The 27,619-nt window shown below is 42.6% G+C and overlaps 1 protein-coding gene across 1 annotated transcript; it reads right to left on the bottom strand.

Moving 5' to 3' along the window:
* Nucleotides 1-232: 232 nt before the first annotated feature.
* LOC145415983 (inactive hydroxysteroid dehydrogenase-like protein 1) lies at nt 233-25,911 on the bottom strand. Its single transcript, XM_080285086.1, has 8 exons — nt 25,808-25,911; nt 24,156-24,415; nt 19,346-19,465; nt 18,396-18,497; nt 17,556-17,755; nt 10,771-10,900; nt 6,998-7,104; nt 233-593 (listed from the first exon to the last, which is right to left on the bottom strand). Exons 2-8 carry the CDS (start codon nt 24,361-24,363, stop codon nt 471-473), a joined length of 990 nt encoding a protein of 329 aa, XP_080141212.1. The 5' UTR covers nt 24,364-24,415; nt 25,808-25,911; the 3' UTR covers nt 233-470.
* Nucleotides 25,912-27,619: the final 1,708 nt, after the last annotated feature.

The raw sequence follows: 27,619 nt of genomic DNA, 5'->3' as shown, positions 1-27,619 counted from the left end.
CCCATGCACCTCATTCACTCTCAGGGGAGCGCGGAAGCTCGGTGGTAGGGTGTCGGGCTCATAATCGTGAGGTTGCGAGTTGCGCCCCGCCCGGTGGCTGCTGTGCTGGGAGGGGTAGTGCTCTCCTGTAACCCTAGCAGGGCTATATGATCTGATGAGGTCTAGCTCGGGGATTAATCCCTTTGTTTTTCATTCACTCTCAACACTTTCTGTCCTGCTTGTACTGAGTCCCTTACATCACAACACACTTAGGGTACTCACCTCAAGCATGTCATTCTCACAATGCACAAACCTTTAACTCAGCTTCAGTAGCCAATCTCTGGGAGCATCCACCTGAAGTGACCAGATTTCCATAGTTTGTCTGGTTCATGCTGAATTGAACTCAGGGCGACAAAAACAACTCGAAGGGTCTCATATGGTCTCCAGTACCACATTCAAGATCAGCTTCTCATCACTTGGTGTGGGAAGAGCTAAATTGGAGAGAGGGAAACTCGTAAAAGTCGTAGCCACAGGTGTTTATTTCCCAGGATTTTTAGGAAGATGAAATACCCACTGATTGCTGTCCATCCAGGTACTTGTTCCATCACCCAGTTCTGAAAAAAAATAAATAAATAAATACATAAATAGGAGAAAATAAAATAAAAATGAATAAATAAAGGTACATTTTTGCTTATCATTATACAAACCTTACTTTCACAACATTATAAGGAGTGAAGGTGGGGAGGCTGTGATCCAGAAACAGGAAAGGTAAAACATATACCATAAGTAACAGAACTACCAAAACTGTGCAGTGAAATGGGCCAAAAACCCTTTTGGTCATCATTCACCATCAACATCATCTAAACCCTATTTTCACAAATTTATGGGTATGTAGGATCTAAAAATATGAAAAGGAAAAAAAAAAAAGTATAAGAACAATAAGAAATGTCCAGTGAAATGGGCTGACGATTTATTCAACATCGTCATCTTTATCATCATCTTCATCCAAATCCATTTCTACTGCTGTAATTTATGGGTACATGGCAGGCAGGATCAAGAAACAGGAAAAGAAATAAAAGTAAGTTAACCAATCAACAGAGTATCCAATAAATCATCGTTGTTTCGTATCGTTTATAAAGGCTTCAGCATGCTCGCAATCACTGGCCATTGTCATCTAATGGCAGCTCTCCATTCTCTTCGATCTCTGGCGGCTGCCCAAGGTCACACACTATGACTTCACCCCAGGTCTCTTTCGGTCTGCCTCTAGCAACCCTACCCCCGACATTCACACTTCTCACCTTCCGCACCCAATTGTTATCTCGCACTCAACATGTCCAAACCATCTCAATCTACTCCTCCTCATCACAACACCAATGCATTCCAGTCCCATCCTTCCTCTCAGCTCTTCATTTGTAATCCTAGCCCCCCCCCCCAACCTTGTATTCAAGGATGCATTACACATCCATCCAACCATTGTCATTTCTGTATGTTTGAGCCTATGAATAACCTCTTCCTTTGCTGCCCAGGTCTCACTACCATACAGCATTACACTTCTAACACATGCTGAATATAATGATCCCTTAGCATAGAGAGATTTACTCACCACTCTTCATGATAATTATCATCTTAATCCTATTCCCCACTAATGTAACTGGGTGGTTTGGCTCCAGGAGCAGGGAAGAATAAATGTGGACTTATCAACAGACATCTCAATAAAATAGGCCTTTAAATTTTCAGGGTCACTTTAATGGCAAACCATCCATATTTCTTTTTCTTTTTATACCAATGTACTTTGCATGTTGATTCAAAATCCTTGGCTCTACTCCACAGGCACAGGCCTATATCACCCAATTAAGAGCTGCAAGTTTTATATGGAATGTACTTCAGCCCCTGTTGATATGATGACCTTGATATGCATGTAGGTTTGATCCCAAAGAGGTGACTGAAGATCTTTCAGTCATGTAATGCCATCAAAGGTAGTAGGTTGGTTATACGTACCCTTAAATGTACTGGACTACAGTAAGCTAGTTCAGGCCCCTGTATCTCAAAGGCAGTGACATGGGATTAAGTGTTCATGTTAACCCGTACCATCCCAGGCATTTTTGCAATTTTATACCCACTCAAACCCAGACACTTTTTTTTGCAACATCCTGATGCTATGACAGACAGTGGCCAACTGATGTTACCCACCTACCCAGAACCAAACTCAGTGCTACAAGTGCTTGGGCACAGTGTTGCCAATACATTACGGTACTCCTTAGCAAAAAAATTGGCTAGACTGAAGCAATCTGAGATGCTACAGGGCTCGAATTTAGCTGTCGGCACCATCACGTCGGTGGAATTGAGACTTTTTTTTTTTACCATCAGCACCATGCCGACGGTGGGATTGTATGGGTTAAAGTTAATATAGCATCCTTTTAGTGTACTGAGGCAAACATGACCACAACAGACACTGCATGTACTGTACTAACTTACTTTAGCATGTCTGATAATCGCAGATGATCCATCATATCAAATATCGAGGCTCCAGCATACTTGCATACATCAGCCTTAGTCACCTAATTGCAACTCTCCACACTACTTGATCTCTGGCAGCCTCCCTTTTCAGTCCCTAAAGCTCCTGTCAAACATACACGACTCAAGGGCCAACCGCGGCACAACTCAAGGTTGTGTCCTAGTTGGCTCCCACGCTGCCCGACTGGCCCCAAGTCTGTTCTGCTCATGACTGCCTAATGACTGCGTCAGGACTGCCTCATGACCGGTCGTGACGTCCTCAAGAATGCAACAAGATTGCAAGGTGACTGTGAGGCGACAGAGTTATGAGTCTTCAAATTAAAAATTTAATGGATTTTTGTCAGCCACGACCGTGACACAATCGTCCATGAATGCAACACGACTGCGTGACGCATTTGGGGAATGCACCCTAACCCCCCCCACGACCCCCCCATGGGGCGGGGCGTCACACCTGGACCACAAAATGACACCCAGTGTGGGGCGGGGCATCACACCCGGACCACCAATGACACCCAGTGTGGGATGGGGCATCACACCTGGACCACCAGTGACACCCAGTGTGGGGCGGGGCATCACACCCGGACCACCAGTGACACCCAGTGTGGGATGGGGCATCACACCTGGACCACCAATGACACCCAGTGTGGGGCAGGGCATCACACCTGGACCACCAGTGACACCCAGTGTGGGGCGGGGCATCACACCCGGACCACCAGTGACACCCAGTGTGGGGCAGGGCATCACACCTGGACCACCAGTGACACCCAGTGTGGGGCGGGGCATCACACCCGGACCACCAATGACACCCAGTGTGGCAGGGCATCACACCTGGACCACCAGTGACACCCAGTGTGAGGCAGGGCATCACACCTGGACCACCAATGACACCCAGTGTGGGGCAGGGCATCACACCTGGACCACCAATGACACCCAGTGTGGGGCAGGGCATCACACCTGGACCACCAATGACACCCAGTGTGGGGCAGGGCATCACACCTGGACCACCAATGACACCCAGTGTGGGGCAGGGCATCACACCTGGACCACCAGCGACACCCAACCTGACCTTATATAACCATCCCAACCCCACAATATCCACACCAACTCCACATCAAATAGTTAACAGGTATAATGACAGAGGAAACTGATGTATGGTAATAAGTTTCCATATTTTATTAACCCCTTAACTGCGGGGCATCACTTTCGTGACGCTTGGGAGCAAGGGATCATACCTTGGGGTGTCACTTTTGTGATTCTGTGTTATTTTGAATTTGTCCGGGCTTTCAAGTGGGGGCTTGTATCATCTATCAGTACTGCCAATGTCCAACACTAGTCAGCACTCCTAATCTCATCTGTACTCCCATCCATTATTGACAATTTAGCCATTTCTTCCTGTTCTTGACTCCCCTCCCTACCTCCCCTCCATTACCCTCTCCTCTCGCCTGCCCGGCCGCGCTGTGGTAAGTAAATCTTCCCTGGAATTTTCCACTGATTTCATCCATTGAAATAAGCCCTATGCCCTATTCTTATACCAAATAATATATACAAAAAAGAAATAAGGTAAGTGATAGTGCCATACACCTGGAATTGGCTAATTATCACATGACAACACCTCACGTGCACTCGTTCACTAACTTTCCCTGTTTATTTCCCCTTGAAATATGCCATATAATCTGTTTTCGTAATAAACATATACATAAGAAAGGAAGGGAGAAGCCTAAGTGATATTTACATTCATCTGGAACTGCCTAATTTATTATGTATTGTCTAGATTTCCTGCCAATCATTTCATAACGTATATATTAGCAGCTGTCACCACGCTGACATTGGCAGCGTTGTTCTCCCCCTAGGCCACCACAGCACTCAGTTTACTGTTGTCTTTCAGGGTGAAACCATGTCGGATTCATGCCTGTCCAATTCCGCCGCTTTTTAGCCCCATGCAAAGGGCCCTGTGACCTCTACCCCTACTAAACCTCGTGTGGAAAGAGGTAAAGGGCAAAGGGACTGCTGTGGAACATGAACTGGCTAATTTTTCAATGAAAATGATGGACAGTGATTACGATCTTTCCGGTGACTAAAACAGTGCAAGTGGAAATGTAAATAATGTGTGAATAATGTGTAAACAGCAAGTGAAAGCAATGAATGTAAATATAAGTGAACAGTGGAAAATAGTTTTATAAGTTACTGCAAGTGACAGTGCATAACACAGTGTAAATAAAATAGGAATGTAAATAATGTAAATAAAATAAAGAATGTAAATAGTAATGTAAATGACTGGTATTATAAGAATATGAGTTTATACAGTATACTAGGAGTAATGAAGGTGAAAGTTTCATTCTAGCATGTATGAATACTATGAGTTATGAGAGTGAAAGTGAAAGTGACAGATTCGCTCTCAACGCGAGTATACAGGACGAGAAAGTGAATGCTACGTATTTTACTGAAAGAGAAATTGAATGCCTACAGTGACAATAAACTACTATTACTGAAGGAAACTTATGGATAAAGACTGCAGATATATATAAGTGTTATATAGAAATATAAATATAAAGTGTGAGTGTTTTTATGAATAATAAATGACAGAGTACCAGCGGCGAACGAATGCAAGTGGGAAGCTGGTATGCGCTTGTAATTTTCATTGCTTTCACAGTGTTTTTTTTTTGGAGTATGGATTCCAAACTATTTGAAAATCATAGAATAGTGTTTCTAGTGATAATATCAGGCTGTGGTAATCATACTACGGGTTGTCGGGAAGTGTAAAGTGGAGACTTTGTTACCCAACTTCAGAAGTCTCCACAAGTCCTACGGTACTCGATGAAGGCTCAACAAACACCCCAGGAGAAAGCTAAAGGTATGTGCCATATGCATATGTAATTATAATATTCTAGGACTAATAACTGATTTTTGGCAAATATTTTTACAAAGTCTGTTGGAGCACAAATATCACTGCGGGACACGCAAGGAGCGCCTAAACAACCCCGCGGTTTAGGGGTTAAACAAAAGTAAGTTTTATTTTGAGTTTGCTTCATCAGTAGGGTTGTTAGCGATCAGGAAGGCTCTGGTGGGTCAGTGGGTGGTTGGGTGGTAGGTACGTGATAGATGGGTGGTAGGTGGGTGGTTGGGTGGTAGGTGGGTGGTGAGTGGTAGGTGGATAATTGGTAGGTGTGTAAGTGGAAGGTGAGTAAGATGGTGGCAGGCAGGTAAGTGGGTGGTGGGTGGAGGCAGGTGGCAAGTTGGTGGAGGCAGGTGGGAGGTGGCAGGTGGCTGATCGGTGGTGGCAGGTGGCTGGTCAGTGGTGGCAGATGGCAGGTGGGTGGTGGCAGGAGAATGGAGACAGGTGGGTGGAAGGTAGGTGGGTGGAGACAGGTGTATGGAGGCAGGTGTGTGGAGGCAGGTGGGTGGTGGCAGGTGGGTGGTTTTTTTGTCGGCGACAGCATCACGACACGCAACGACTGCATCAAGACACATCTGACTGAGCTAATACTGCTTCATGACCAACATACAACACTCCTGACTGCGACGCAACTGTAACATGACTTTTGGCAAGTCGTGAGGCGGCCACGATTTTTTAACATGCGCATTAAAAAATCGTGAGGCGCGACGAGTCGTCCCAGCAGCTCACGAGCGCCCTAAAGAGTCCAGGCTTTGTCAGCAAATCAAGGGATGATCGATGAAAAAATGAGTTATGACCTTGAGTTGTGCCGCGGTCAGCCCTTCAGTTGCATATGTGTGACAGGGGCTTTATTCCTAAGGTCACACTCTATGACTTTGTCACAGGTCTTTTTCAGTCTGGCTCTTGCAACCTCACCCTCAACATTCACACTTCTCACCTTCCACACCTACCTGTCATCTTCCATCCTCTCAACATGCCCAACCTATCTCAATTTACCCTCCTCATCACAGTATTAATAAACTTCAGTCCCATCCTTCCTCTCAGCTCTTCAATAAACAGTCTGATGGAGAGACAGATAGACTGATGGGTAGCAAACAGAAAGACAGAAACTGGTGGATAAGTAGGTTTAATAATAGTAGACAGATACAGACAGACAGAATTGGTAGAGAGACAACCAAGAAGAAACAGATCATGGTTTATGGACTGCAAACAGATAGCAGGTACCAGTACTTGTACCTGCTGACAAATAGATAGATGAATAAAAGGAAGAGGTAGGGGCACATAAAGAGATATGGCTATTATGAAGACTGGCAGCACTGCAGCTGACAAGGTGATGGGAGAGCTATCTAATGATGTAACAGACAATAAGGTTGAAAAAGTTTTATTACCAGAAAGGTTGTTCAGTACGTCCTAATCATATGTTATTGATGTGTTCCAATCACAACTTTTCCATATATATGGTACTGTAAATTTGGGAAAACTGGCAAATGACCTTTAGGATTGAAATGATACTTCACAGGGTATTTTTCAAATTTCTGTGGTAGTAATAGCAAAAACTGAATGTAAAAAAGGCAACATAGGCTATAATGAAGACACTCTATTTAATATTACCAATATGGCATGTGTCCAGTGGCCGGAGGTGCAGTGGGTGTGGCCGAGAGTGGTCAGGGCAGCTGCTGCAAACTGGCTTGGGGTTGGGCCCAGTCGTGCTCTCACACCTGACACAAACATAATAGGGATCGTCATTACAGCATAGTCCAAATGAGAATTACACTAAGCCATGACTCTGACACTTCCACACCTGCCTACACTCACTCAAACTCCATCATCAGTCATATTTGGTACAGCCCATTACAAATCAGAATTACTGTACATAGTCATACTCCCTCACTCTAACTCACCCATGACAAAAATATTATGGGAGTCATCATAACTCTTTGACTGCTGGGATTTATCTCAACATAACCACCTGGTGTTACCCTAAACTGAATTCCTAGGTGTAACAACAGCAGAGAAAGGGTTAGTCCAGAAAGTTTTTAACCTCTTGAATCTGTGGATCAAATATATGCATTGAGACAGATAGTGGAGAAGATGTGTAAGAAAGACAATACGGTGTTTATGGCATTTATGGATCCAGAAAAAGCATGCGACACAGTAGACAGAGAAGTTCTTTGGGAGGTTCTGTGCATGTACGGTGTAGATGGTAAACTGCTAGGTGCGGTCAAGAGTTTTTATTATGGTAGGGAGGCATGTGTAAGGGTAAATGGGCATATACAGCTACTGCAAATTGACTTAGGACCTCCCCCACAAGATATTAAAAAACAAAAAATCATAGTATATCACAATGTTTGTTCATGAAATGCCATTCATTAATATGAAATCATGTTTCCCTTGTTTTTCAGGACAAGTTGGATGCATGTTGGGATGGAATTACTTAGATCTCTAAAGTAATCTAAGGACATTTCTTTGCACCAAACATTTGTCAGTTTAGTCTTAAGGTTGTCCAGATTGGATGTCTTCTTCTCTGCCATTATTTTCTTCATCTTTGCCCAGCAGTTTTCTACTGGATTTAGATCCGGACTGTTGCCAGGCTAGTCGAGGATCTCAATCCGATTGTCCTGAAACCATTTTGTCACCTTTCTTGACTTGTGACATGGAGTTGAATCGTGCATGAAAAAGCCGCACCAATGAATAGTAAAAAAGTTTAACAAATGATCTTTCAGAACTTGAATGTACTGGCCACCATTCATCATCAAGTTCTTAGGAAGAAAGTAGAGGCCTCCCCTTCCCATTTCACCTGAGAAACACCCCCATACCATTACTGATTGTGGGGGCTTAACAGTCAGCACCATGTAAGCAGGGTCATATTGACTATGGAAGGCAGGGCGATGAACCTTGGCAGAACGCGCCTGGAACACTTGAAATGTGCTTTTGTCAGAAAACATAACTTTTCTCCACTCATCTGATGTCCGGTGTGCATACTTCTTGGCAAACTGAACGCGCTGCTTCCTCATGTGGTCAGTGAGAAGCGGTTTCTTGGCTGTGGTGCGGCTTGGCAAACCCAGCTCCTTCTGCAGGCGGTGTTGGATAATTCAAATTGAGACGTCTTGTGACAGCTGGGGATGCATTCTCTTCAATATTGCTGCTGTCAGTCAAGGATTCTTGATCACTTCCCACTTCAGGAGCATATCTGTACCTCTGGAAGTCATCCTCTTCTTTCCACCACCTTGCTTGTGCTCTGGTACGACATCAGGTGGCAGGCTGTATGCTGCAGCAAGAATCTTCATGACCGTCGACTTTGCGCGTCCAGTACGTTCACAAATCATGGTGATAGGGACATTATCCTGCCTCCATGCAATGATATGGACCCTCTCATCCCTTGAGCAGTACTTTCCAGGCATGACATCTCAACTCTAGGAAAATAACAGGGCAAACAGTAATGCATACGAAAAAAGAGGGAGGCGCAAGCTCAGAGCAATGGGAACATATACTTCCACTCTTGCTTCTGGGCAAGCACTGGCATGCTGAGTGTTTCACCACCTCCTGCCAAAACCAGAGGAGTTGCCAGTTACTTCTCGCCCAAAAAATTCACTTGGTAGAGCTGGAAACACAAAGCAAAGACAGACAACTCTCCCACAGCAATTCTGTGTGTAGGTTAAGTCAATTTGTGGTGGGTGTAAGTGAATGGTTCACGATCAATGTAGGCGTGTGACAAGATTGCATGATGTCCCCATGGTTGTTCAGTACTGTATATACTGTATATATATGGATGGGATAATGAGTGAAGTAAAAACATGTGTAATGGAGAGAAGAATGGCGTTGGTAATGAATGGTGATGGATGGAATATCTCAAATTCATTGTATGCTGATGAAGCAGTGCTCCTTGCAAATACAGTACTGGTGTCGTATGCATGGAGTGACTTATACTAGAAGTTACCGTACTGTTCCCTTCTCAATTTAGCCTAAATTAACCTAACCTAACCAAACCTAAACTAAACCTAACCTAACCTAACCTTATCCTAAATCACCCTAACCTAAACTAACCTTAATTCATGAAATGAATTTTACTATCTGCCTGTAACATATATACTGTATATATATATATATATATATCATCCTATAGTTACCTACAGGTTGATATGACATCCATCTATCTTCCTGACACATGTATTTCATTCAATGTTGTTGATAAATGGCACAATACTTGAGATAACATGCAGATATTTTCAGCACAGCAGCTAGAAGGGCATAGTGCATGCGCACTGTGTGGAATGGCAACTTCCAGTATAAGGCATTCCGTGCACACGACACCGGACAAGAGGTTGGTAGACTAGTGCAGGGTTTTGTAGATGTCTGTGAGCGCCGTGCCTTGAAAAGTATTGTACTGTATCAAATCATTTATATAGGCTCCAACATGCTTGGATGTGTCGGCCTTGGTTACCTAATGGCAGCTCTCCACGCTGCTCAATCTCTGGCAGCCTCCCTCTTCCGTCCCTTATCCCTGATGTCACACTCTAAGACCTCATCCCAGGTCTTTTTTGGTTTGCCTCTCGCACCCCAACCCCCAAAGTTCACATTTCTCATGCACCCAACTGTCATCCTCCATCCTTTCAACATACCGTAGCCATACCACCTCAATCTACCCCTCCTTATCACAACACCAATACATTCAAGTCTCATACTTCCTCTCAACTCATCAATCGCAATACCAGTCCCCCCCAGGCTGCGTACTGAAGGATGCACTACACATCCATCTAATCACTGTCACTGTTGTTTGATTTTTTTAAAACACCCTTTTCCAGTTAATGATGCCCAGTTCTTATTTAATAATGGCCAGGAGTAGCAATGTACCAAAAAGGTAAACCCCTATAATTCAATGCTGTACTTTCTAATCCATCCCTGTTGCCTCCTGTTGAATTTAGTCATCTTATGAAAGACTTTCAAATTGGAGGGCCAAGAAACAGCCATCATAAACTCCTTCACTACTACAAATCATGTCAAAGTTTAATAAATATTTTCTGGTGCTACTCTCAATATAATGAAAAATACTTAATCTGAGTTAAGGAGTCAATAGAAAAAATTATAAAAGCTAATGGAGAATGTATCATGGTACTGAAAGTATTAAATAATTGTGAACCAGTGTCTTGGGCCTGTATCTCATCAGTTAAGTAGGCTCTCCAGCACTTCTTCCTAACTAATTTATTGATATTTATGGCATGTTAATATTTTCTGTTCTGTTATTCTTGCAATCTATGTTGATGATGAAATACCAGAAATAAAACACAAGAAGGTATTAAGATGTAGTCACAAAAATAAGTCGCTAAAGGAGAAGTGCTGGGAGCCTACTTAACTGATGAGAACATATACATAGGCTGACAACTCACGGTTAAGAAGTCTGGTTCCACAAACTTTGGTCAGCAGGCAGGGTGGGACGAAAGGCGTGACAGCTTGAACGGTGATGCCGGCTGAGTTACAATCCTCCTCCAGTGCCCTTGAGTACTCCTTCACAAAACTCTGATGTTGATACAGGGAGATTAGCACATAAATTATACAACACCCTTCAGTCCAGTGACATAAATAACACAACTCCCTTCAGTCTGGTTAAGACAAACTTTTAGAAGTAAGGGAGTTAATGAAGGCTACATCTAACGACTCCATTTGGAAGAGTCTCTTCAAAGCTCAATAAAATAATCTGCTGCCTGCAGTGGTGGAATAACTATAAAGTATGCTATGGTACTGGAGTAAAGAGGTTAAGAATGTGCATGTTAGGCATAAATTTTGGTTTCTACTGCATCTGTTTCTCTATCAATCCTAGAAATGCTTTTTAACATGTAAATCTACCTATCTATTCATTAATGAATGTTAATATCTAGATGTGCCTGAGTTTACAACACCACCAATAACAACACCTCTCACTGATATGAAAACAATTAATACTCCATCTGTCTATCATCTTTCTGTGATATGGTCACTTTATTTTATCTATGTGTTAGTGCCATGGGCAATTTTATGGTGATAATGATAATGATACAGACATTCTGAAAGGAAATGAACCATGGTCATGTAAGGCAGACTCATTCACATGATGGCTGCCTTCCCAGCTGCATGGTCTCCCACATCATTCAAAGTCCCCAAACTCTGTTGTCCCTTCTTGGTACATCATCCCACAGTTTCCCTGGGACTGTTCCATCCACACTGAGATTTGTACAGCATATCACCCACTTAATTTCACATTCTCTCCACATGTTCAAACCCTCTCAGGCTACCCATACACATCCCCTCACTAACAGTCAATGCCAAAATGTCCTCTTCAGTCCACACATGTTGTTTTGTCCCACATTCTTAAAACATACAGCCATCTGCCCATTGTCACTTCAGTCGATTCTGTTGACATGTTCATCATTTGATGGAAAGATTTTTGTGTTAGGTAGTGACAACCATCATCCACTTACTTGATGAAGTAGTGTCTACTTCTTCCCACTTCTTTTCCTATTTATCCCATCCTTCCTGTCACTTTACTACCATCAAGAGTGAGATCACTGGAGATGGGACTGCTGAGGAATGTATGTGGAGTAAAGAGAGTGGATAGGATACAAAATAATGTGATTCGTGAAAGATGTGGAGTGAGATCTCTGTGGACACCAGAATCGAAGAGAGTGTATTGAGATGGTATGGTCATGTGGAGAGAATGGATAACAATAGAGTAGTGACAAAGGTATATCTGAGCAAATTTGTAGGAGGGAGGAGGCGAGGTAGGCCAAGGAGAAGATGGAGGGATAAGGTGGATGAGTGTGTGAGGAGGAGAGGTTTGGAAGTTGGTAAGGCTAGGGGACTGACAAGAGATCATGTTGGCTGGATGAATATTGTGAGGAGAACTGCATGATCAGGGATCTGGCACCCTTTTTTAATGTGACAGCATCCAGATTTACTCTATCGGATACGTTTATGTGAAACTACAACGTGGTGAATATTTTTGGTGTATCAGATACAGCCAGGATTCTGGGGGCTTGAATGGTGAGCAAATGGAAGCATGGCCCATTGGACTGGGCAAATTTGGGCTGCTGGACAATGCTACTCCTCCCCCTGCCCTAAGGTGGGAAAGGAGGTCCAGATGATGATGATGATGTTTGCACTTCAGGTAGCTCTACACTGAGTGACACGTTAAATGGTTTCCTGTATCCCACAAAACCATTTACATCATTAGGTGGTAACCACATATGCAAATAATGGAGTGATGTTGAGCCTACTATGGCATCCCTAAGTGGATAGAGAGAAGCAAAATGCAGAATCCATCCAGAAACCAAACCTCCACACTCTTCCCTGTGCTTTGTCAGTTCACTGCATGGGATGGCCATGCAGGGGCAGTTGCTTGCCTGCAGTTGGTGGGTCTACTCAGCCAGAGAGTCTGAGGTTACTCAACAGCAACAGTAACTGGAAACTTTTCATAGCCACTAGGCACTGCTTTTCACACATGAAACACATAATTAGCCTTTCATACACAGAGTTTCTTCAGTGTCATCATGGGAAACATATCTCTCGACTTCTTGCAATCACTTCTGTGACTAAGCCAACTTTTCTTACTGAGCCATCTTTTTCATCACCTACATGCACAAGTCATATCCCCAATTATACACTGTTCACTTTAATTTGGCATAAAAATGCCATCTCTCCACCTTGTGACTGAACTTGCTTCTTTACCATCTTCCTGCATTAGCCATATCCCTCAATATGCTCTGTTCACTTGAACTAAACATAAAACTGCCACCCCCTCCATGCTGAATACTGAGCTATAACAAGAGATTAACACTAGAAAGTGGTGCTAGTCATGAAAAACAGTGCCGTGAAAAGGATGCTGGGTCACAGTACTGTATTGTCCTTTTCTGTCACTGAGTTACATGAATATGCTCCGAACAAAACGCAGGACCAAGTTGGGGTGAAAATAAAGTTGCAAACTCACCAGCACACTCAAGAGCCACATCCCCTACAGTGATCTACAGTCTCAGCAAAACCACACAATCTCCCTTACATATGGCACACCTGTAACTGCTTATGCCTTACAGTCTACCTTTTCATCAGCATCATCATCATCCAGACTTCCTTTGCCATCCCCAGATAAGGTGGTCCAGAGTGCCAAAAAATATATATATATATATATGACTTTGTGGTAGGTGGGGACGCTCACCATCCATTCACTCGATGTAGTGCTGCTCTCGGGTGTCTGCCCTTTCCTCTCCATCCGTCTTTCCTTCCATTCTCTCTGTCTTTCTTTCCTTCATTCTTTCCTTGTCCTTCTGCCTACGGGTGACTTTACACTCTCTCTTCAGTCTTTCTTTCCTTCATTCTTTCCACTTCCTTCAGCCTGAGGGTGACTCTACACTGAGTGACAAGCCAAATGGTTTCCTGTGCACCAGGAAACCATTTACTACGCTGGGTGGTAACCATATAACCAAATTTTGGCGCCTGGTGGTTTAGTGGGTAATTATTGCACTCCAGTCGGATTGAGCTGGTGAAGGTTTATATCCAAGGGGTGGTTGGGGTTGATTGCTCATGTAATGCCACTCAGGGATGAGTGAGGTTGGTCACTCTCATCTTAAATGTCGGGACCAACTGCCTAGCCCCGGGCTCCTACGCTCCTCATGGGGCAACGTAGGATTGGATGATGGATGGATGGATGGATATATATGACTGAGATACAAATCAAAGTCTGCCCAACTGAGTGAGCCACACTCCCATTCACTCACCATTCAAGCTCTTGGAATCCTAGCTCCCCCTCCACAAACACCGCACATGATTGTGCTACTATACTGCTAACTCCATTACTGCATATGGCACAAAAAGTCCTATTCTCACTGGTCAAGGAAGTTTCCTAGTACCTCTTCCTCAGTGATTTATTTTGTACATTACATCTAATTTTTCTGTTCTCAGTTACAGTATTTATCTCTCTTTAATAATGACATACTGTAAACATAACTTGCAAGGATATATTAATCGCTTCAGTGAAGTGATGCATTTTTCACTTTATTTTTGCTACTTACAATTATATTTCACTCATGGGAGTTTTAGAACTGAAGGAATTTGATATATAGGTGGGGTGCTCACCATCAACTCACTCAATATAGCACCACTGTCGGGTGGCTGCCCTTTCCTCTCTTCCTTCCTTCCTCTTATGTCCTTTCCATTCTTTCTTTCCTCTTCCTTCTGTCTATGGGTGACTCTGCACTGTGTGACATGCCAAATGGCTTCCTAACCAAATAACCAAACTATGGTGCTTGGAGATTTAGTGGGTAATTAAGGTGCTCCAACCGGATGGAGCCTGTGTCGGTTTATATCCAAGGGATGGTTGGGGTTTATTGCTCACGTAATGCCATTCAGGGAAAAGTGAGGCTGGTCACTCTCATCTTAAATGTCAGTACCAACTTGCCTAGCCCTGGGCTCCTATGTTCCTCATGGGGCAACACAGGATTAGATGATGTATGAATGTAGGATTATGTTATTAACTCTTCACTACTAGAGGTCTACCCTAAAAGGTAAATACAATTGTCTGGTGGCAGCAAGAAAAAAATACAATCTTATATTATTAGACTGAAGGAGTTAAACTACCAGATACAGACTTTCATGCTAAACAAGTGCTAGAAAATCTAAACTTACCACATTACAAGTCAACATCTCTTGAGTGTGTGGAAGAGTTTTGTTACTTGGGAGTTTAGATAGGAAAGGTATGTGGAAGGTATTAAGAATATATGGAGTGGAGGGGAAATTGTTGAGTGCTGTGAAGAGTATGTACGAGGGAGCTAGGGCTACGGTGCGAGTGGATGGTGAGCTGAGTGAGTTCTTTGATCTCAATGTGGGACTGAAACAGGGGTGTGTAATGTCTCCATGGCTGTTTAATATATATATGGATGGGGTCGTAAAGGAGGTACAAGGTAGGGCAGTGGATGTGGGGGTGGCCCTAATGAATGAGGGTGAGATTTGGAAGCTCCCGGTGTTGCTGTTTGCTGATGATACAGTATTGTTGAGTGAAGATGAATGGGAGTTGCAAGGTTTGGTGAATGAATTTGGGACAGTGTGTAGGAGGAGGAAGCTGAAAGTTAATGTAAACAAAAGTAAAGTTATGGTGTTTGAGAGGAATGAAGTCACAGAGTGTGAAGTGAGGTTGGATGGTGAGGATATGGAGAATGTGAGTGCATTCAAGTACTTGGGTAGTGTGATGAGTAAGGATGGAACTTTGGGGGATGAAGTACGTGAAAGGGTACAGCAGGGAAGGAAGGTTGTTGGCACACTGAAAGCAGTGATGAGAAATAGGGAGGTGAGTATGGAAGTTAAGAAGTCACTGCATGATGGTATTGTGATCCCTACCCTGACGTATGGAAGCGAGGCGTGGACCTTGCAAGAGGGGAACAAGTCAAGAGTGAGAGCAGTGGAAATGAGTTACTTGAGAGGAGCATGTGGAGTGACATGGAGGGACAGGTTGACGAATGAAGAAGTGAAGGAACGTTGTGGGGTAGATGTGGATGTGGTTGAAAAGATTAGGAGAAATACACTGAGGTGGTTTGGACATGTGGAGAGGATGGAGAATGAAAGACTGACTAAGAGGGTGTATGTAGGTGAGGTGGAGGGAGGGAGAGGGAGGGGTAGACCGAGGATGAGGTGGAGGGATGGAGTTGAGAGGTATATGAGGGAGGGGGGGGGTGAGTTGGGGGGAGGGGAGTCAAATGGTGGGTGACAGAGTGACTTGGAGGCGTTTTGTCTGCGGCCACCCTTTGCGGGATTAGGGCGTCGGGCTATAGATAGATAGATAGATAGAGACATGTTATGTGCTGGAGGTGGGGCAGGAGCTAGCTCTGTGGCTAGAGTGAGGAGTGGTTGGAAGAAGTTCAGGGAGCTGTTGCCTCTTCTGACACTGAGAGGGCTCGCCCTCCGTGCTAAGGAATCTTTGTATGTGGCATGTGTTAGAAGCGTAAAGCTGTATGGTCGTGAGACCAGGGCAGTAAAGGAAGATGATATTCACAGGCTCAAATGTATAAAAATAGCAATGATTAGGTGGATGTGCAGTGCGTCCCTGAGGGCGAGTCCTGGGGGAGCTAGGTTTTCATTGGAAGAGTTGAGAGATATGATGGGATTGAAGTGTACTGGTGTTGTGATGAGATGGTTTGGGCATATGGAGGCGATGGGGAATGACAATTGGGGGCAGAAAGTGAGGAGTGTCAATGTTAGGGGTAGGGTAGCATGAGGCAGACCGAAAAAGACCTGGGACGAGGTCATTGAATGTGATCTCAGGGATATGGGACTAAACGGGGAAGCTGCCAGAGATCAAGCAGCATGGAGAGCTGCCATTAGGTGACCAAGGCTGACACATGCAAGCATGTTGAAGCCTTCAAAAACGAAACGAAATGAGTCACTGACCACTCACCATCAACAAGCCCATGTCAACCCCAATGACAATACTCTGTCATCTCCACATTCAGTCCAAAACCCCAACACTGCATAACATTACCATCCTTTCATTTTCTAAATTTTCCTACATTACAGTCCTTGGTATCTGCATACAGCAACCAATATGTTACTGGGTAAGATGATAAAGATGATGATGATGATAATGATGATGATGATGATGACAGGGATTATAATGGTAGAGGAATTAATACTAATAAAAATCATGATCAAAATAAACCACTTAACCAACTAGTCACCTAGTGGTCTAGTGGGTTAAGGTACTTGAGGTGACAGTGATCCTTGTACGTAAGTGTGGTTGGAGATTATTGCTCATATTACTAAGGGACTGATTACTGGTGCCTTTGTTTCAAATGTCTGGACTGGACTGACCATCCTCACCCTGGGCTTCCATGTTCCTGGTGGGGCAACACAGGATTGGATGATGGATGAATGGAATGAAAAAAATAACATAAATTCTGACAATACTGTAATGACTGCAGCATAGGGATGGATAGCTTGTGTACTGCAGTGGTGGAGGGGTTGTGATAAGGGTGATGATGATGCTGGAGGTGATGATAATGAATGGTGATAATGATGATGACAACAATGATTATGATGCTGGAAATGATGATGATAATAGCAGGGATGATGATGATGATGATGATGAAAGACATACTGACAATGAAAATCTTAAAGCAGTATTTATAAAGATTTTAATGGCAATACTTTGCCTTACCAGCACAGCAGTGTAGAGGTGAATGGCTTGGGGAGTACGAAGGTGTAGCGGCTGTGTTGGTGTGATGATGATGATGATGGCGCCCCCTTGGCCCTGCCTCACCATGCCAGGCAGCAGTTGACGCACCACAGCCCCCAGCATCACCAGACACCCTATGGCTCCTTCCTCCCATACTCTCCCTCCTATGCCAGCACTCACCACTACAGCAAGAAAGTAAGCCTGAATTAACCTTTTTTCGAGTAGTAATCTTGCAGGAAGGGAAGAATTCAGCTGGAACTAACTATTATGCATTTAACTTTTTGAGGTGCTAAGTTTGCAGAAGGGAAGAAAACAGGTATGGATTAAACTTCTTGAGGTGCTAAGATCACAAGATGGGAAGAAAGTATGTCTGGATGAAACTTTTAGCATGATGGCAAGATGTAGGTCTGAATTTAAAATTTTGCTGGAAGACAGCATGTCTGATTAAATTTTTGGAAGCTTTAAAGAATGACATGAAATTTCAGTCATAGTACCAGATGAGTCTAATGCTTCACCATTTTTCAGTTAACTATCATTTACCTGACCCAGACATGCTTTATCAAGAGTACTGGCCATACTGGTTCAGACAGCATTAACAAGAATAAAATACGAAAAATGTCGCTATTGTAGTCTTTCCTGGTTCAGACACTCCTTCATGTGTTAATTCATTGATAACTTGATACAGAACCAGTAATGAACAACTGCAAAACAACTTGAAATAAGGAGTATCTACAACTTCTTAAGATAATGAGAATTGGATCCACTATGGCATTACAGTATATCACAGTCACTCTTGGTCAGCTCTGGGCTTAGGTGTCTTACCCACAACCCCAACATCTTTGTCTTGGAGGTGCCGCTTGAGAACTTCAGCTCCATCCTCAAAGTTTGTTTGCACGGTTTCAGTCACCACACCATATGCATCACCTGCACAAAATGGGAAAAGAAAGTTATGATGCTAAAACAAAGTGACAGTGTGATGAATACACTGAGATAATAAAAAACTTGTTCAGTGAATGCACACAGATAGAGTGCCAGAGGAAGTCAGTGAAAGTATGATTAAGCACACTGATAAAATAGCTGCAGAAAGTCTTTGACTATGGGACTGAGCAAACAGACAGAGTGCAGTGAAAGTATATGAAAATGACACTGAGGGTACCGTTAGATGAGGAAGAAAATAATGGAACTGTATAGTGGAGAGAGTGATGAATGAAGAAACAGAGAGTATGGGAAGCATGTATAAAAAAAGAAGTCTTCAGAAGTTTTGTCACAGCCAGAAAGTCTTTTTTAATGGGGGAGAAGATTTTAAACCATGTATTTTCTGCATATCATAAAACTACACTAAAAGTGGTTGAGTGGTGGGATGGATGGAATCAATCAGTCAATCAATCTCTGTCTCTGTCTGTCTGTCTGTCTCTGTCTGTCTGTCTGTCTCTCTCTCTCTCTCTCTCTCTCTCCAGTGTAGGTACAGTATGTGGTGACCCCATCAAGTAGTCATGTAATAACTATGAAACAGTACATGGCAGAATATACATGGGGCTACTTTTCTGACTGGTGTCTGCAGAGAGATAAAAGAACTGTCTTAAGAGTCTGAATGGGTTACTATAATATTATATGGATGTATGGTAGTTGATAAAGATGCAAAGTATCAAATATCTATTTTGTTTGCAACCATGGCCTTGGTATATAAGTCCTCAAGATAACCACAAATGAGTTTTTCAAATAAGAATTCAAATAAATTCTGCAACAAGGTGAAAAAACAGCACTGTACTCACCAATCCCTTGTGCCACATTCCCTCCTGCCAGTCTGTCTGAGAGCAGGAGGACATTGATGCCTTTCTTTGCCAATGCCTCAACATATCCTTGGCACGTCCACTCATTGCCACCGGCCACAACTGCAACACAATAGAGCACAGCCAGGCCTTGTTTTAAATCAGGGATGTCTACCAAAATATCAAAACTTTTCCCATACTACTGGTACTGTAAAGATAGAAACTGGCATATCAGCTTTACGGGTAGAAGAGGAAATGTTAGGGAATTCTTCTGTAACATCAAAAAAGGTATTTCTTTTGTAATGCCAGTATACCGGTAGTCAACTATATTGCTTATACTTTAACTTGGCCTAAAACTGCCATCTCCTCATCTTAAGTGCTGAGTTGTAATACTAGATTAATACTAATATATGCTAGTCATGAAGAAGTGTAATGGAAAGAATGTAGAGCCATGTCATTCTCTTTTTCTGAGCTACAAAAAGAAAAAAAATCTGGGCCTGGTTAGCATAAAACATACCTACAGTGACATGGATTTACTGTACTGTTCACTATTCATGTAAGGAAAGACCCGTCAAAGTACAGTTACCCTAAGAAAAGATTTCAGAGTATCTACTAGTTTTCAGTCAGTGATACTGTACATGCTTTTCCCTATATCTTTACAAGGTGAAACTTTCATTGTGAATTTGTAATAGGAAACAATTATTAAAAGCCAAAATACACGTGCATTTCATTTTTGTATGAAGAAATTAGTTAAGATACAGTATTACAAAAATCCTTGAACAGAACTACTTGATATTTCACAGCTTTTTTTTTTTTTAATGTGAGGAAGAAGGAACCAAAGGCAATGAGCCCGCAAAACTGTTCCTTCCAAGAGAAAAACAAAATACTCTGTACAAGAAAGAGCCAAATTCAAGATCCATTCATTGTTCGGGGAGAGCCAGCAATAAGTTGCCTTTTTTTTTTTTTAATGTTTCCGACTCTGGACATAGGCTTCACAGCCTGCTATGAAGGCCCAGTAGTCCTCCTACATTCCATTCACCTCCTCATGTCACCACTAACACCCACTGTCCATATGAAATACATGCTAGGGCTGTTTCATACAGAACTGGTGTAGTGGTATTAGCGGGGGTATTTTTACGACATGTCGACGGGTCTTCTGGTAGATCAGTAGAGTCTGATTTAGTGAAAATCAAATCCTTAAACTGTTCCCTATCCCAGCGGGGATTTGAACCTGGGTCCGGGAGGACTGCAGGCCACCTCTCTCCTGACTAAGCCACCGCCTCCCCCCAACAAACAATCATTCTTTAACAATGTTAGACTGGAAAGGGCATAACTTCAGCAACCAAACCAAATCAGTCATTAATACCATTAAAATGCCTTTATCGGTGAGGTATGAGTGGGGCCATTTAAATCCGAAAACATCGAAATGTTGCCTTACACCCTGAGGATGCCTAGAGTATATTGATGGTTATCTACCTACTAAGCTTCATGCCTTTATGACAAACTGTCTGACCAGTGGCCCTCATTTAAGATTTTGACATGCTGCATGCTGCACTTGGTGCCACATGCACTGCCTGGATGTGATGAAACCTGTCAAAAACAAATCTTAAAGAATTGGGCTATCATATGGTGCAAACCATGCAGTGATCAGCCCTGTGGTTGCTGAGATATAAGCTTCTCAAAAACGTTACGGTCAGGCCGGGCCAAGTTGGGGCACTCATCTGTGAGAAAATGCCACTACTTGATCAATAAATTCCTCTCTACTAAATATTAGTGAATAATTGAAATCCATATACAGTATTTCTGTTTCTACTGTCTCCATGGACAATGGCAGAAAGCAGGAATGCAGTGCATGTTAATAGGCTATTTAAAATGGCCCATGAGCAAGTATGAATGGAGATAACTGATGTTCATTAACAAGCTATTATTACATTGCATTTGGCCAGTTTTCCAGTGAGAAATATCTCTAGAAGTTTTGTTGTATGCCAGATGATTACACATCAGTGAATAAAATATTATGAAGAGAGAGCTTGCGGTAGGTGGGGGCGCTCACCATCCACTCGCTCGATGTAGTGGTGCTCTCCAGGTGTCTGCCCTTTCCTCTCCTCCATCCTTCTTTCCTTTTATTATCTTCTGTTTTTCTTTCCTTCATTCTTTCCTCGTCTTTCTGCCTCCGGGTGACTTTACGTTCCCTCTTCTGTCTTTCTTTCCATCATTCTTTCCTCTTCCTTCTGCCTGTGGGTGACTCTACACTGGGTGACAAGCCTAATGGTTTCCTGTGCACCAGAAAACCATTTACTACACTGGGTGGTAACCGTATAACCAAATTTTGGCGCCTGGTGGTTTAGTGGGTAATTACTGTGCTCCAGTCGGATTGAGCCGGTGAAGGTTTATATCCAAGGGATGGTTGGGGTTGATTGCTCACTTAATGCCACTCAGGGATGAGTGAGGCTGGTCACTCTCATCTTAAATGTCAGGACCAACTTGCTTAGCCCTGGGCTCCTACACTCCTCTGGGGCAGTGTAGGACTGGACGATGGATGGATGGATGGAAGAGAGAGCTTCCTAAACATGATGCAAGTCGGAGTTCCTTGGAATGCCAAACTTGTCATAGCCAGTAGCTTCAGTGCCTAAACTATTAGCATGAGTGACAGAATGTAAAAGTTCAATCAGAAACTACCAAGTTCAAAACTTTCAGATTAGTATTTTCAGTTAAGCAGGACATAACTACAGTAAAACCTCTACAAGTCAGCATAATACATGTGCAAGCCTTGCCGAGTTAGCCTATTTGCTGAGTTGTAGGGATGAACTTTAAGTTTCCCCCAGCACACACACACACACAAAAGGAAAAAATGGAAAAAATGAAAAAAAAAATTAAAAGTTTTTACAATAAACAGTAAAAGCTGCTTTACCATGATTCCATGTAGTTGTAGGGTGTATTCCAGGCATGGAGGAGGACTTTAGGTAGTTCTTGGAGGTGTTAGAGGGGCTTAAGATCACTTTTGGGCACACAGTTACTGTACTGTACTTGACACTACAGTATGTAAAGCACAATTAAGACTATAAAGACCATTACTGTAATGTATTTATGACTTGTACTATACTGGGGAACTAAACACTTAAACATTACTGTTCAACTTGGCATCTTACCGAGTTGGTGGGATTTTTGCCGACTTTCTTCCTCTCATGTGTGCATTTTTGGGAATTTTTGAATTTTGATTTTATAAATGAGTATTTTGGAGACTTCCCGAGTTGTAGAGGTTTCTGACTTGAAGGATGCCGAATTGTAGAGGTTTTACTGTAGTTTAATCATCATCATCATCCCGACCTCCTTTCCCACCCTAGTGCAGAGTGAGGAGTAGCAATGTCCAGACAGCACAAGTTTGCCTAATCCAATGGGCCACACTTCCATTCACTCATCATTCAAGCCCCTTGAATCCTGGCTCTATCTGATAAGCCAAGAACTTTCACCACATTCTGTAGCTTTACATAAACGTATCTAACAGAGTCAATCTGAGTGCTGTCACATTAGAAAGGGGTGCCAAATCCCTGATCATGAGCTGCTTCTCACATCATTCATCCAGCCAGCTCGATTTCTTGTCAGTCCCCTAGCCTCACCGACTTCCATACCTCACTCCCTCACACACTCATCCACCATAGCCTTCCACCATCTCCTTGGCCTACCTCATCTCCTCCCTCCTTCAAATTCACTCAGAGATATCATTTTCACCACTCTATTGTTATCCATTCTCTCCACATAACCATACCATCTCAGTACACTCTCTTCGATTCTGGTGTCCACAGACTTCTCTCTCCGTATCTTTCACAAATCACATTACAGTATTTCGTATCCTAACCAATCTCTGTACTCCGCATACATTCCTCAGGAGTCCCATCTCCACCGCTCTCACTCTCAACTTTTCATTTTCATGCCACACCAGTTTCACATCCATATGTTAAAGTTAGCACTAACACTCTTTCTTTGAGAAAAAAAAAAATAATAATAATAACAGCCAATCCCATACTACCTTCTATGAGGTGTAGGGGTCTGAGGCTATGCTACCATAGCCCGGTAGCTACATTTAAGGCTGCTTCCCTTGGTGGCCTTTAAAAGATTAAAAATCATCCAGTCAAGTTACCTCTTGGAGATGAAACTTATGCAAGACTGTCACAGCAAATGGGGCATTCTAACCAGCAGATCACTCTCTCGCTAAACATGGAGCAAGAGGTTTCCGAAATAGAAAAAGAGTAGCATGAGAGTAGCAGTGAAAGATCAGTGAAATATCCATACATCTAGCCATTCATTCAAGGCTTCATTAAATACAGATGATCAAGTTCACCTAGCTAGGCTTGGAGCAAGACATCACCCAACCCTCCCCAGCCACTGGCTTAGATTTAGGTTGTGTAGAAATACAAATGACACGTGCCCAGCTTGTAAAATATGCCACACAATATAACCTACTGTATCTAATGTACAAAGTGCACAGCAAATACCATACTTAGATGCAGACACAATATCAACAGTGTAAGGAATCTATGGGACAGCCCCACAAGGGCAGTTGCCTACCTGCAATCGATGGGCTCTGCTTGATCAGACTGACAAGGGTCGAAAAAACAACACATAACTGCTACTGTAAACTGGGGGATCTGGCAAATCAACTTCATAGTTAGCAATGAAACTTTATTAGATAATTTCCTTATGGCACTTTACTGAGGTCTGAGTTGCAATAAAGAATGTAAAGTGGGCAGCTTATGAACATCTATTTATCTATCTATTGACTTACTGTAAAACAGGAATAAATAGTTTCCCATACCTGCCCACTTGCCGTACTGTGTCACACATTTTGGGCTCAGTTTGGACCAGACATGGATTCGCAGACCTGACACAGCATCACAGACAGCCGTTATTGTCACTTTGCCCACATAGAATAATCCTATGAAAGACAGCACCTCGTCGATCCTCCAGAGATTCTTTATGATGTCTTTGATTAGCCAGCGGGCAGAATCGACAGCAACCCCCATGATGTGTGTGTGTTACTGAAGTGTTTGAGATGACTGTATTGTTATACACAGCCTGGAAAAAAAAAAAAACTGGATGAGAGAGAGAATTTACAACAAATTTCTGAATATTAGTTTTTTTAAAATATATGAATAGTGGGTATTTTTGCTGAAAACTCTAACTACTATCAGGTTAACTACAGAACGGTTTTAAATTATGATGACAGTCACGTGGCATTTCCAAATTTCCTATTGGAATGAAATGTTAACAGGATCCTTCGTTATTTTTCATAGATCAGCATATATAGTGGGGTTTTTGAAAGTGTTTGTTTTTAAAAATGTTCATAAACAGAGGAGTATCTGTTGTAGTTCATACTGTGTATATCTTAGCTTTTACAGGATACGGTGCTATAATTTATATAACTGATGAGTGTTATTTTGCCAAACTGTATCATATATTAATGAATGTCTCCTGTATGATATATATGAAGATTTTGTTTATGATCACACCTACCATTGCCATTGCATGGTCATGTAATCATTACCAAGTGCCCCGTGATTACCGAATGCTTGTAACGCATGATACTGTTTTGGTGCATGTTTGATGTAATGCACATTTTAGTTTGCATGCTGTGAGATACAGCAGCTTATAATTATTGTGCAGTCTGGGGGGCAAAGCCCCCCAGGTAGATTTCAGTGCCTCTCCAGTTAGGCTTTCATTGCTATTTATGGTTTCCAATTGTGTACATTTGAGTTTGCTTAGTACTGTATACCATACTGACATTGTGTCCAGTCGCCGCGATCGATGGCAAACATGCTGCGAGGGACATTTTTTAATATCGCACAGTAGGTATGGTTTGTTTGTTCCATTCAATATTTTTTGTTCAGAAATCAAATGTTACCAGTAATAACCTGAATATGTATCTAATACTGTACCAAAATTATTTTCCTTAAGAAAGTGGATTTTTAAGAAAACAGCTTTAATCTCTGCCTAACTGTTTTGTTTTACCAACTAATTTGGCAAGGTAACTACAGTCGTTAGTTGGTGAAGCAGAGCATATTACTGGCAAAAGCACCTAGCCTTAACTTCCATATTTCCACAAGCTACCTAATTTTATGCATGTAATTACTGGATTTGGTAATAATGTGGACTGTTCTTCCACTTTATCACTTAAAATGCCTTTCTGATCTTTGAGTTACTCATACACGTACAATTTTGTCCAATACTTAGATTTGTTGGGGTGGGGCTTTTCACCTTTCTTAATTCTCACATACAGAGTCTTTTTGACTACCACTATTAAAGTAATGGTGGGTAGTACATGCAGAGCTTACAGTACTGATGAAAATGTCAATAAAAGTTAGTATATATCACCACTAGTGAAATCAATGCAGCGTACTGGCCTGGCTACTTTATTGTTGATTACGTTAAAGGTGTACTGGGATGTTACATATAGTATATGGTACTCACTGTAATGTACTTTCTCCTGAAAATTTCATGCTACTCTTCCTTCTCTCTAAATATCAAATTCCCCACCAGTTAGAAGAAAAATTATGTCCAGCGCTGAATTAAATCCCTCCGCCAGGATCAGCTCATTAATGTAAACAAAACTTGGGTTGTACTTGTCTTCGGTACTGTATTTTTTATTGATTGGTTGAAATATTTTTAATGTTGTAAAAGTATCCAACAATAACAAAAGAAGGTGATGGGTCTTGCCACACACCTTCTTTATTTAATTTTTGTATCTCATCTTCCATTATTTATACAGCTTCTGCAGTATTCTCTATCTATCTATATATAGCCCGACGCCCTAATCCCGCAAAGGGTGGCCGCAGACAAAACGCCTCCAAGTCGCTCTGTCACCCATCATTTGACTAGCCTCCCCCAGCTCACTCCCCCCTCCCTCATATACCTCTCAACTCCTCCATCCCTCCACCTCATCCTCGGTCTACCCCTCCCTCTCCCTCCCTCCTCCTCACCTACAGTACATACACCCTCTTAGTCTTTTATTCTCCATTCTCTCCACACGTCCAAACCACCTCAGTGTATTTCTCTTCTCAACCACATCCACATCCACCCCACAACGTTCCTTCACTTCATCATTCGTCAACCTGTCCCTCCATGTCATTCCACATGCTCCTCTCAAGTAACTCATTTCCACTGCTCTCACTGTTGACTTGTTCCCCTCTTGCAAGGTCCACGCCTCACTTCCATACGTCAAGGTAGGGATCACAATACTATCATGCAGTGACTTCTTAACTTCCATACTCACCTCCCTATTTCTCATCACTGCTTTCTGTGAACCAACAACCTTCCTTCCCTGCTGTACCCTTTCACTCACTTCATCCCCCAGAGTTCCATCCTTACTCATCACACTACCCAAGTACTTGAATGCACTCATATTCTCCATATCCTCACCATCCAACCGCACTGTACATTCTGTGACTTCATTCCTATCAAACACCATAACTTTACTCTTGTTTACATTAACTTTCAGATTCCTCTTCCTACACACTGTCCCAAATTCATTCACCAAACCTTGCAACTCCCCTTCATCTTCACCCAACAATACTGTATCATCAGCAAACAGCAACACCTGAATCTTCCAAATCTCACCCTCATTTATTAGAACCACCCCCACATCCACTGCCCTACCCTGCACCTCCTTTACAACCCCATCCATATATATATTAAACAGCTATGGAGACATCACACAACCCTGTTTCAGTCCCACATTGAGATCAAAGAACTCACTCAGCTCACCATCCACTCGCACCGTAGCCCTAGCTCCTTCGTACATACTCTTCACAGAACTCAACAATTTCCCCTCCACTCCATATATTCGTAATATCTTCCACATACCTTGCCTATCTATTCTGTCATAAGCTTTCTCCAAATCCATGAAGGCAGCATACACTTTCTTTCCCTTTTCTAGATACTTCTCCACTAAACATCTTGGAACAAATATCTGATCTACACACCCTTTTCCCTTCCTAAATTCCCCTTGTTCTTCTCCAACTAGCTCCTCTGTCATATGCCTAACCCTATCAATGAGTATTCTACCATATATTTTTCCAGTCACACTAAGAAGGCAAATACCCCTATGGTTACCACATACTTCTCTCTCCCCTTTTCCTGTGTATAAAGGAACAATTATACCTGATTTCCAGTCCTCTGGAACTCTTCCTTCTTCCCAAGCCAATCTACACAACTTGCATATCCACTCCACAACAATCTCACCCCCATACCTCAGCATTTCACCACACACTCCATCAATTCCTG

This window comes from Coenobita brevimanus, chromosome 104 (genome assembly GCF_032717465.1).
Source record: "Coenobita brevimanus isolate Jiangsu-jjx chromosome 104, ASM3271746v2, whole genome shotgun sequence".
Lineage (NCBI taxonomy): Eukaryota > Metazoa > Arthropoda > Malacostraca > Decapoda > Coenobitidae > Coenobita > Coenobita brevimanus.
Note: the sequence above shows the minus strand (reverse complement) of the source record. Positions and strands in the feature narration are given on the sequence as shown.

What these genes read in the sequence shown, in the direction of transcription:
- LOC145415983 (XM_080285086.1), bottom strand. Translation starts at nt 24,363, where the DNA reads ATGGGGGTTGCTGTCGATTCTGCCCGCTGGCTAATCAAAGACATCATA. An exon ending in CAAAGATGTTGGGGTTGTGG is followed by an intron (nt 17,756 to 18,395) that starts GTAAGACACCTA and finishes TTCTTGCTGTAG; the next exon opens with TGGTGAGTGCTGGCATAGGA. An exon ending in ACTGGACACATGCCATATTG is followed by an intron (nt 594 to 6,997) that starts GTAATATTAAAT and finishes ATTTTTTTTCAG; the next exon opens with AACTGGGTGATGGAACAAGT.